This window comes from Dipodomys spectabilis, unplaced genomic scaffold (genome assembly GCF_019054845.1).
Source record: "Dipodomys spectabilis isolate Male_0828 unplaced genomic scaffold, ASM1905484v1 ptg000499l, whole genome shotgun sequence".
NCBI lineage: Eukaryota > Metazoa > Chordata > Mammalia > Rodentia > Heteromyidae > Dipodomys > Dipodomys spectabilis.
This window is the reverse complement of record NW_024871176.1, coordinates 1,451,026-1,463,112: the sequence shown is the minus strand read 5'-3', so window position 1 is coordinate 1,463,112 and position 12,087 is coordinate 1,451,026. Positions and strand designations below refer to the sequence as shown.

Genomic DNA, 12,087 nt, shown 5'->3' with positions numbered 1-12,087 from the left:
GCTGGCCTTACACTCACAATTCTCCTGCCTCTGCCTCGCCAAGTACTGGTATTATATGTATGAGCCACCACACTCAGAAAAGTAAGGATTTTTGTTTTGTTTTGTTTTTTAGGCAGTAAGTTAAAGTTTAAGCTTTTTTAAAATAACAGGGTATCGGTAAAACATTCATCTCCTTGTAGCAGGTGCTATTCCAGCATGCACTAGTGGGGAGCTAGTCTTCTGACACAATGGTTTTCATGTAACCATGGACTCCCTGGATCATTGGTAGCTGGGAAAAGAAAAAAGAATGACCCTGAGATGGAGCTTACAACTTCTCATTTAACACCTCCTGCCCAACCGCACACTGCCAACCTGAGGAAAATGGGCACAAAGGGTTCCCTGAGTGGTATACCCTTAAGCAGGTGATGTTAGATGAGAGACAAAGACCAAACATCTCCATAACTGCTCACGATCATCTGGACCTCTAGAGACTGAAAATATATCCCTCACTTGGGCTTACTCGATACCCTCCTCGGCCAGGTCACAGTAAGACTTGGATAGATCATGGCACTGGGCCTTCCATACATACATACATGCATGCATGCATGCAAAATTTTTGTTTTGTGGTTAGATTCATATAAATTAGCTATAAAAGCAATCTTTGACTGAAAAGCTCAATTTTATATACTGGATATAAGAAAAACTTAAGCTGCATGTTTAATGGTGGTGCACACCTGCACTACCAGAAGAGGGACAGAAGAGGCTGAGGCACAAGAATTACAAGTTTGAATCCAATCTAGACCTAGTGAAACCTTGTTTCAAAAAAAAAAAAAAAAAGTTAAGCATTGGAGGTTTATGTATATAATCCTAGCTATTCATCAAGCTGAGATCCAAGGGATCATGGTTCAATATCAGCCAGGACAGAAAAGCCCACAAGACTCCATCTCCAAAATAACCAGCAAAAATTAGAGTTGGAAGCATGTCTCAAGTGGTACAGCACCAGCCACGCAAGCAAGGGCAAGGCCTTGAGTCCAAACCCTGGTACAAGAGATGGAATGGGTGGGTGGGTTAAGAGACAGAAAAATTTTTTTTTCAACTTTATATCACCATAAAAGTACACTGGTCCATTATCTCCACTACTGCTATGCCTAATAGAACAGCTAGCCACGCCCACTAGCATGATCCCCAAACTTGGGAAGGCAGCAAAGGGCCAAAAGAAGGTCTTGGGCATCTTTTATTCTCAAGTTCCTTTTTGTTCTTGAACTTACAAGAAGGAGGCTATGTAATTTTTGTGCTCTGTCAAGAGCAAGCATGGGGCATCTATCCCTTGCATCCTACCCTACCATCTCCCTATCGTGAACCATCACCATCCAAGCAGAAGAAGGTGAGCTCACTTAACATTCCTGTCAGTTCTCGGAGCTCCTGGGCACCCGGCCTGCTGTAGGCAGCAGAAAGAATTCTAACTCGTTTGCTGATCTGTTTGATGGAGACTTCAAGGAAATCCTTACAAAAAAAAACTCAAAGCAAAGCAAATCCCTGCTTCAGAAGAAAGGTAAGTGAAGACGATCAGGTCTGTGTCCACACATAAGCTGAGAGAGAGCTGGTCTGTGTCAGCAGGGAATGACCTGTGGGCAGATGCTGAGAGGCAAGAAGGAGAAATCAGGGAACACTTTCCCAGACATCGAAAGCAAGGCCGAATGCAGCTTCAGAAATGGGGGGAGGAAGAAGCAGGCAGAATCCTATTAACCCAGGAAACCCTAACACAGACATGACTTCTGAGTTACCTACAATCTGTTTCCTTTCCTGAGAAGAATCAACGAGGAAGTGGTGCTGTGGCTCAAGTGGTAGACAGCGTGCCTTGAGCTGAAGAGCTCAGGACAGTGTCCAGGCCCAGAGTTCAAGCCCCACAACCAACAAAAAAGGAAGGAGGAGGAGGACGAGGAAGAGGAGGACGAGGAGGAGGAGGAGGAGGAGGAGGAGGAGGAGGAGGAGGAGGAGGAGGAAGAGGAGGAGGAGGAGGAGGAGGACGGGGAGGGGGAGGAGGAGGAGGAGGACGAGGATGAGGATGAGGACGGGGAGGAGGAGGAGGAGGAGGAGGAGGAGGAGGAGGAGGAGGAGGACGAGGACGGGGGGGGGAGGAGGAGGAGGAGGACGGGGGGGGGGGAGGAGCAGGAGGAGGACGAGGACGAGGAGGAAGAAGAAGCAGAAGAAGCATCAATGATTCTTCCGAACGATGGATGAAGTTCACTATCCCAGAAGACCTAAAAAACTATTTTTCATTTTAAATCAAATCCAAACACTTGATGAGGAGTAGCTAGGTAAAAACAAAATATTAAAAAATGAAAACAGTTGTACAAAAAAGTAGCTTTGGAAAGGGAAGAAGAGAAATGAATCCTAAATCTGGGACAGATCAACATGCTGAAAACCAAAGACTACAAATTTGCTGTGAGCATTAAAAGCTTTCTTCTGATCCACACACCTTCTGCTCCCACAAAATATGCCACAGGTAATTTACATAGAGAGGTATATTAACATATACCTCTCTATATAAATATATCCTCCTTCCAAAGAAAAATAAGATCCCAAACCAAAAATTACACCCTCGCCTACCCCCCCACCAAAAGTGGAACTTTGGTCAGTCATTAAATCTAAAAGTCCACATGCCTGCCAACTATGATATGAATCATAAAACACATCACTTTTGAATTTGACCATCGGCATCTATCTTTTTCAAAATGTCCTGTTAATTCTATTTTCCCGGAACTTCGTGGACACCAGCTGCTCCCTCTGGTGGCTGAACCAAGCTTTCTTTCATTTCCCTGAGCATCCCCCCAGGATGTCCCCAAAAAAGTAAATCTCCAAACACATTGAAGTCAAGAGAGAAGGCGGCTCCCGCCTCCTGAAACTTTTAGGATGAAGAACTGTTGGTAAAAAGGCACATGAGTCACCTGTCAAAGCAGATTGCTCAAAGCCTGCGCGTGCCCTTCGAAATCTCTCAATACTGTTCAGAGACCTGAGGATTTGTTTGCAAAGTTTCCTAGGCACATTTATTTATAATGCTCTTATCAAAGAGAAAGCTTGAAGGATATTAACCCCTCAAGGATATTAACTTATCAAGCAGAAGGATATTAAACCCATTATTTTAAAATGATATGGTGATTCATTCAGTATACCAACAAGCCCTCCTTCTCTGTGAGAAAAATCACTCTTCTTTCTCTCTTTGAAAGAGTAACTAATGGAGTGCTATGTGCAGGAGTTCCTTGCTTTCAGGCCACCCAGATGGCTACGTTGGTGCTATCCAGAGAGAAACATGCTCATTTCCATCAACGTACCCATTAGATTTTCTGGAGTGAATGAGAGTTGCCTGGCAGCTGATAAATTCTGCTCTCCAATTACTCACTGCCATCTCTTCATTAAAGTTTCTATTTACAGTCTCTTCAAAAGACAGAAAAAAAAAAAGCCATACTAAAAAGGAAACAATGAGGCAATATACAAATGAGCCATCTAAAAAGAAAGCCGAGAGAGAGAGAGAGAGAGAGAGAGAGAGAGAGAGAGAGAAAGAGTGGGACTTTGAAAGGTCTCAATTCTTTTTTCTGAATGCACAGGAGAAAAGCTTTCTGTACTCATATATGCTGTGTTAATTCTGACTTGGCCTGAAAGACTCAAACTTTTCTCCTAGGGTATTTTCTTTTTGTGCAGGTCCTAGGTCTTGAACTCAGGGTCAAAGCACTGTCTCTGAGCTTTTGTGCTTGAGACCAGTGCTCTAAACACTTTGAGCCACAGTGACACTTCCAGCTTTTTGGTAGTTAATTGGAGATGAGTCTCATGGACTTTCCTGCATGGGCTGGCTTTGAACAATGATCCTCACTCAGTCTCACCTCCCTGAGTAGCTAGGATTACAGGCGTGAGCCACTGTTGCCCAGCTCTGGGGTATTTCTTCATAGACATAATGTTACGAATGAGCCTGGACTCTCTCAACACTTTTTTTTTCAGTTGGTCATGGGACCTGAACTTTGGGCCTGGGCACTGTCCCTCAGCTCTTCAGGTCATGGCTAATGCTCTACCATTTGAGCTACAGCACCACTTCCAGCTTTTTCTGCTTATGTGGTACTGAGGAATCGAACCCAGGGCCCCATGCATGCAAGGCAAGCACTCTACCACTGAGCCACCTTCCCAGCCCCTCTCTCAACATTTTAAAACTGCATCTGAAGAATCAGAATACTTAATTTTTGTGTGCCAATCTAAAGCAGGGCTTGACAACCTTTTTCTGTAAAAAACCAGAAAGTAAGCAGTCTCAGCTCTGCAGGCCATACCTGCTCAGTGACAAGCGTCCCCTTGTGCTTCCATAATGAGAAAGGGGCCATGACCAATACAGTAATAAATAAACATGGCTGCACTCCGAGAGACCATTACCTATGCAAACTAAAATTGGAATTTTATACAATTTTCGCATCACAAAATATCATTTTCCTCTTGATTTTCTGCAGCCATTAAAAAGATTTTTTTGAGGCATTCTTACAAGCCACAGAAAACAGCTAGTAAGCCAGATTTGTCCCACAGGCTGAAGTCTTCCCGCCCTTGCTCTCTAAATTGACTTTGTTGTTGCTCTGGGGTTTGAACTCATGGCTTGATGCTTGCTAGACAGGCTCTCTACTACTTAAGCCACACCTCCAACCCTTTTGTGTTCTAATAGTTTTAAGAGAGGTTCCAATCTTCTGCCTGAGTCAGGCTGGACAGCAATCCTCCTGTTTATGCTTCCTGCCACAGGTGTGATGACAGGTGTGTACCAGCATGCCTAGCTTTTCTGTTGGAATGGTCTTGTGAACTTTCATTTCCTAGGTTGGTCTAAAAAATCACAATCTTGTCAAGCTCTGACATGTAGCTGAGATGACAAGTAAGCACCACCATGTTTAGCTATTGGTTGAGATTGGGGGGTAGCGGGGGGCGGGGGGTGGGGAGAGACAGGGAGTGTCTCATGAGCTTTCATCCCTAGGCTGACCTTGAACTACATCCCAATCTCTACCTCCCATAAAGCTGGGATTATAGGAAGGAGCCGCCTGTCCTCAGTCTCAATCAATGCCATCGCTAACAAACAGAAGATATTACAGGGATGTGGATTTCAAAAGGAGCCGAGACAGACAATCTCTGTATGATGAAGATAAATGATGGAAATCTAAAGTTGCCAAACGACCAACATAGCCTTTTTGCTTCCCCTCCTCAGTCCCTGTCTTCCCTACCCTTACCCTTCTCTCTCCCAACCAGGCCTGAAATGAGAGGTCTGAGCTGGCTGCCTGGCTGCTCTGATCGGGGCATGCCGTCATACCTGCTCTTTGATCTCCTGGAGCTTCCGGCTCTGCTCTCTGATGTCATGGAGGAGCTGCAGGGCTTTGTCATCCTCCTGGGACACCTCCATCCGTGCTTGCTCCAAACTTCGCTTTAAGCTCTGTAGAAAGCAAACGCATTTAATAGGGATGCTCCGTGAATCCTGCTCTGGTTGAAAAGATTCATTAAGAGAGCTGCACGCTTCTTCGCAGACACCAGGATGGTTTCAGGTGACAGACCGAAGTTGACAACTTCCAGCTGGTTGCCGATTTCCAATTTTCATCCTGTAAAACCCCTTTGGTGCAAGCAAACGTCATCACAAGCTTTTTGTGACCTTACGGAGCCGGCCTGACGAGTCATCCATCCACCATCTCCCTGTCCTCCATGATACTTACTTGTATGGTTAGGACAAAAAAAGTCATTAAGATCCATTAGCCATTTAGAATCTCCATCAGGATCACTATCTGGCCTTCCCTGGAAGATCAATAACTTAAGGACTCTCAAAGATATGTCCCCCTTTCAAAGTAGCAATAACTTCATCTTCTAGATAGGTGCTACATAAAAGAGCCGAGTGGGCTATCTCTTATCTCCTGCCTCGTGTTTCCTGGACACCTATTCTCCATAAGCTTCCCTCAAGTGCTTCAATGGCACTGAAATATGTATCTGAAAAACACAGCTGAATAACTTCACCCACCACTGAAAGGCAGCCAAGTCTGGAATGGAAACATAGCAGTTATTCTTAATCAGCCCGGTTCTATAGATTTCTCTCTCCCTTGAGGAGAGAAAAGGAAAAAAGAAAAAAAAAAAAAAAAACCTTCATAAATGTGTGATTCAACTTCTTAAGACGGTTTAATTGGGCACATTAAAAAAAAAACACCTGAATGAAAAATCTCACGAGACAATGGAGAAGACAGTCTACTCTTGTGAAGGAAAGAAAAAAAAAAATAAATGAAAGTCACATGGTAAATAATGACAAGAGGGCCTTGGGTTTCAAGCCTGAGTTCTTCTTGTCACTACACTGGTTGTAGGGAATGAAAAAAATTGATTTCAGACAAATTTACATTATGTGTTCTTATACTGGGTTGGGAGTTTTGTTGCTAAGGCTCAATTGTCTTGGTGGACATGGTGCTTAAGTCTAGAGAGATTGAGGACGGGAGATGTCAGGACCTTTTGCAACCTGGAGCCATGATGGCTTACTCCCATCTCCAGTGCTCCATGAGCAGTCTGGTAGTACTCTGGGCTGAGTCTAGCCTCATTCTTCAGGGTTCTCATAGAAATCACAGATCTTGCTATTGTGATTCTCCTCTCTCTTTCTTTCTCTGTCTCTGTCTGCCTCTTTGTCTCTTTCTGCCTCTCTCTCTGTCTTTCTGTCTCTTTCGGTCTTTCTGTCTCTGTGTCTCTATCTCTGTCTCTGTATCTCTCTCTCTCTCTGCATTGGCTGTGATGTGCCTCATGAAGGCTTCATTCATGAAACAGGATGAGACACACACAACAGGAAGTGCCACCTCCAAGGGAAGGGGGCTTTGGGGGAGGCTCACACTGCATTCTGTGATGTAGGTAGCAAGGTCCTGCTCCAGGAGGGATCTCTGAGTCTCAGAGGCCTTCAGCTCCACCTCCTTCTGACTAAGCACAGCCTCCACCTCTGATACTCTCCGATGTAACCGGGTCATTTCCTGCTCCATCTGAAATAGACACATGGACAGGTTAAAAAGGGTTCCCAGAGGTTAGTTAGGAGTAATTAAAATCTCAAGCAGCCCCTGAGACCATGTGGTGGTCTGGGCTACTGCAAATTCGCCAGGAGTTGGGATGGAAATACCATTGTTTCTTCGCCCAGGAGCACACAGTTCTTCGTAGGGACAGCCACCAAAGGCTAGGTCACTCCTCTCATCCAAGTCCCGCTTCACACTTGGTCACTTCTCTAACCCAGTTAGCAAGGAAGCCACCATCATCATTTTTCACCTGTTTTGCCTTTTTTTTTTTTTAATTTGGTTTGTTTTTGCTTTTGTTTTTTTTTGTAGATGTCACTTTAATTTTTATCCCAAATCCATCTTGATCCCCCCCATCTCTCCTTGCAAAGATCTAGAGGACAAATCCAGGACAGGGCAAGGAGACAATTATTCGTCTGTATGCTTAGTAGTCCCGGACAAGCAGTGACTTTTAATAAAGTTTTCCAGGGAGTTGCCTCTGGGCAGGAACAGTGAGCGTTAAGAGACGTTGAGCATAATCAAACACAGTGGCCGCAGTGATACAAGCAGGAGTTTTAAAAGACTAGGAAGAGAGACTTCTCATCACTCAAAGCAGATGGGCTGCAACTCAGCCACAGGTGAGGACCCGCGCCACCTGCCGGAAGAAGCAGACATGGGGCTGGGTCATGCTGAGAAGCAGGGGGGCCGTTTTAAATCCAGGGCCTCCTCTGGTTAAGACTTAAAAGGATTTATGGCAACGTCAAGGCCCCGAATTCATCTCCCTCTGAGTTGCTGGAGGAGCGACTTCGGCGAGAGAGAGAGAGAGAGAGAGAGCGAGTGAGCGCCACCTGGATCAGGAGGCTCAGCGCCAGCAGCAGCCCCGGGCAGATCCCTTGGCATGTATTGATGGGAAGATCCTGGACCGAGGAGGAGGGAGGCCGACTGCAGAGATAAATACCTTGTGACACTTGTCCTGAGAGTCTTGAAGCTCTTTGCTTTTGATGAGGAGTTTCTTTTCCATGGAGCTAGTCTTGGCAGGGGAGTCCAGACCCGACACAACAGACCTGAGGAGTGGGGGGGAGAGCGGAACTAATGTCAAGTGGCAGTCTAGGCGAGGCCCAGGAGCTGCGGTCAGAAAACTGCAGCAGAATGGTGAGCCTGCCAGCACACTGCAGCCACTGGCACCATGGATCCCAAGCAGCTTCAGAGGACTCAGGGAGCCGGTGGGCACAATGCAAATTCAGTCATCATTGTCCTGGGACAAGGACTCAGCCTTGGTTTCCACATCTGCAAGGTGGGACGACAAGAACAGAACCTTCCACCAGGCAAGGTTGAGCATTAACCCAACAGGACCATGCCTGGCAGGGTTCCACTCACTGACCCACTCAACCGCTACCTACTGTGCACCCACTCAGTTCCAGAAACCATTCGATGCACTTCCACCCACCACTGAACAAGACACACAGGGTCCCCACCCTCCTGGTGCTGACGTTCTACAGAAGGCACACAGACTACACCAGGCAGATTCATAAACAAAAAAAGTTACAGATGAGAAGGACTTCAGTGAAAGAAGAAGCAGGATAATGGAAGGGGAGGCTATGGAGGAATAAATGGGGTTGGGAGAGTCCCATGTTTAAGCAAAGGTGATCAGGGAGAGCTTCTCAGAGGAGGTGACATTTGACCTGAGACATGAAGGCTGAGAAGGTGTTGGCCATACAATGTTCCCGAAGAAGGGCCAGGAAGAGGAGAATAAGAGAGCTAACAGATACTTTTAAAAGGCCCAAGTCAGGACAGGGCTAACACGATGATCAGGGCTAACACAGATCAAAATATCATTTATTCCTTCCCCAAGCTAGTGAGTTGGAATCTGTTTCATTTTATTCAAAAATAAATACAATAAAATATCCCAGGGTTGGGAAGGTGGCTCAGTGGTAGAGTGCTGACCTCACAAGCATGAGGCCCTGGGTTCAATTCCCCAGCACCACATAAACAGAAAAAGCCAGAAGTGGTACTGTGGCTCAAGTGGTAGAGTGCTGCCTTGAATTCAAGCCCCACAATGGAAAATAATAATAAATAAATAAAACAAATGGCTAATGCTTACAATGACTAGCCAAACTCATTCCCAAAGATGTCTAAGTTCTCCTCTCTACCACAATGAATAAGTCACCACACTTGGAAAGCGGACCACAGAGTTGAGGATCTTACTGAAGCGATCATCCTGGGTCATCTGAATGGGTCCAATGTAATCACCGAGATTCTTAAAAGACAGAAGGTAAGGCAGGAAGGAGAGATGACCTGGGGTCAGTGCTGGCTTAGAAGATGGAAGAAGATTTCAAGAGCCAACCGATGCAGACAGACACTGGAAGCTGGGAAAGACAAGAAGATTGGTTCTCCCCTGGAGCCTCTGGTAAGAGGGCAGCCTCAGCTATATGAATCTCAGCCCAGCAAAACCCACCTCAGACTCCTGACGCCCAGAACTGCAAGACCATACTCTGGGGTGTTCTCTGACGCTGATTTGTTACAGCATCAACAGGGAACTCATATGGTGACTGAGTTCTGACCACGCAGCTGATTCTGTTGGAATGCTGGACAAGTCTTAACTCTTCTTTCCCTACAACAAGTCTCTGAGGCAGACACAAGTTACAAGCTGTGGAAACAGGCCCAGTGAGGTGATAAACAGTTTTGGTTGTTCTCAATAGGAGCTGAGAGAATGAGACTGAATGAATGTAACTCCAAGGAAATATCACAAAAATTTAATAGGCTGTCCGGGGAGTGAACAAGAAGGGTAGGATCCCACAGAAAGGACATCCTTACCCACACATCCCTGAGTGACTGACATACATACCTCATCCCTAGAAGTAGTGAACTATGGGTAGAGGAGAAAGCTCCCACTCAAGGCCATGTCCCTCAGTGGCTGGTTTCCTAGGTATAAACACTGGGACAGATAAAGGGCAGACACGGCCAGACAAACAACTGGCCAAGGTTCTTACTCATAGAAAGACATGGCAGAGCCCAAGACTGCCCCATGATTCGGTATGTGTTGCCTTGGTTACAGGACTGTGGAGCTGGTTATCAATAAGCAAGCAGTGTGGGACTTACCAGCAGGTGGAAGTTCTGCTTTCTGTTGCCCTAAATGACTTCCTGCCTGAAAGAGGTCAATTCCCTACAGCCATGCAAAACACCTCTCTGCCCACCACTCCCAGCTCCAATGGCAAGGGTTGGGGTGGTAGTGTGGGCTTGCTGTAGCCCAGTGACAGCTCTCTGTGCTCACATCGTAGGGCAGCCAAGCGACCGTACACAGACTTGTGCTACTCTGTTCAAAGTCGAAGCCCACTCCTCCAAGAGCTGTGTGAACCTTTCTGAGCCTCAGTCTCCTCGGCTGTAAAATGGAGATCAGTCTAACCTGCCTCAGAATCCTTCTGACCATTAGATTAGATGGGCCATGTACAGCCCCTCAGCATAGTGTGTGACATGATATGGAGATCAGATGAATGTTAATCATGATTGGTATCATTGGCATCTCTATTATTGCTACTCCTGCAATTACATAAATAGCATCTGATTCCTAGGCCTATAACAATCACTTGAAATGGTAACTCAGCTGGGGGGGAGGGGGGGGGGGCGGCACCTAAATGTGATCTGTGCTATTATTCACATTAAGACAAATGGTGGTTATTCACAGAAATGGGCAACAGGGAAGGCAATCCAGAAACAAATCTTTTCTAAAAATCTCACATTGGGCTAGAGATTTGAATACCCCTCACAAGCCTATTATCTAGCCCAAACCCATGCATACAACACAACACTTTCTTTTCATTTGAGATGAAATGGATGACATGGTAAGGGCCTTGAGTCTCCTTCAGTATTTCCTGACTGTATTTTGGTAGGTGGCCTAGAGAGCAAGACCCAACACACCCAAATGGGGAAGAAAGGATTCCTGGTTTCTTAGTTACCAAGGGTCATCCACATGTCGCGAAGCCACATGTGACAGAAGACCATACGGGCCGTGACTCCTTGTGCATTAGCACAGAACTGGTCCTTTTAGAGGAGGTTATGATGGTGAGATGGGGTGTGGTTTGTAAAACTTAATGACATGTGGAGCACCAGCTCCCTTGTGCTTCATGTTGAACAGTGCATTGCTTTTTGTAGCAAGCAGATAGCTTATTCACACACACACACACACACACACACACACACACACACACACACACACACACACACACACACACACACACACACACGCTTCTAGGTCACTCATTAATGGGACCCAGAATCCAGGAGATGCCCAGCCAGCACTCAAAGACAGTGCAACAATCCTTCTCATCAACTCCCCCCTCATTCTGTGATTTTGATGCTCGACAAAGGTCCACTGCTTAGTAGTTCTAAGTACAGCAATTAAGAGCTCTTCAGAATAAATATGCTAAAGAAAACATCTTTTACCAATAACTTCTTTAAAATCACATTAAAAAAAAAAAGCTTCAGTAAGGATGATGAGACTAAACGAAGAGCAGAGTAACAACCACAAAAACATTAATGGGATTGGAGGACCAGGCTGGGGGATGGAGGGGAAAGGTCACCACAGCTCCCTGTCCTCAGCCTAGTGGCTGCATCACAGTATCATCCCAAGCTGGTGGAGGTTTAACAAACACTACATGCAGGGTCCACTCAGACCAATTAAGTCTGAGACAGACAGAATGGCCTAGACTTCACTGTGCTTATTAAGCAACCAGTGATTCTAACCAGTGCTACTTAGAGACACTGCAATCAGACACCAGTGGCTCTCACTTATCATCCTAGCTACTCAGGAGGCTGAGATCTGAGGATCAAGGTACGAAGCCAACCCAAGCAGGACTTACCTCCAATGAACCAGCAAAAAAAACTGGAAGTGGAGCTATGGCTCATATGATAGACCACCAGTCTTGAGGGGGAAGGAAAAAAAAAAAAAAGCTAATGGTCAGCTACTAGGTCCTGAATTCAAGCACTTAAAAAAAATTTAAAAAGAGAGTGTTCATGTTCAGGATTCAAAAAAACTGACTGTCTCTAAAAGTTGATTCTATGTGGAATTCTGGCCAGACTATTTGGTATAGGTGCTTTGTGGGGG

At 45.7% G+C, this 12,087-nt stretch overlaps 1 protein-coding gene across 10 annotated transcripts in view; it reads right to left on the bottom strand.

Moving 5' to 3' along the window:
• The window catches only part of Cit (citron rho-interacting serine/threonine kinase), a 166,004-nt gene that overhangs the window by 77,910 nt on the left and 76,007 nt on the right, over positions 1-12,087 (bottom strand). For all 10 annotated transcript variants that reach the window (XM_042669642.1, XM_042669643.1, XM_042669647.1 and 7 more), the window contains 3 exons: positions 7,945-8,050; positions 6,840-6,983; positions 5,303-5,422 (listed from right to left, as the gene is read on the bottom strand). In XM_042669642.1, coding sequence (XP_042525576.1) covers positions 5,303-5,422; positions 6,840-6,983; positions 7,945-8,050 — 370 coding nt within the window. The remainder of the gene's footprint in view (positions 1-5,302; positions 5,423-6,839; positions 6,984-7,944; positions 8,051-12,087) is intronic.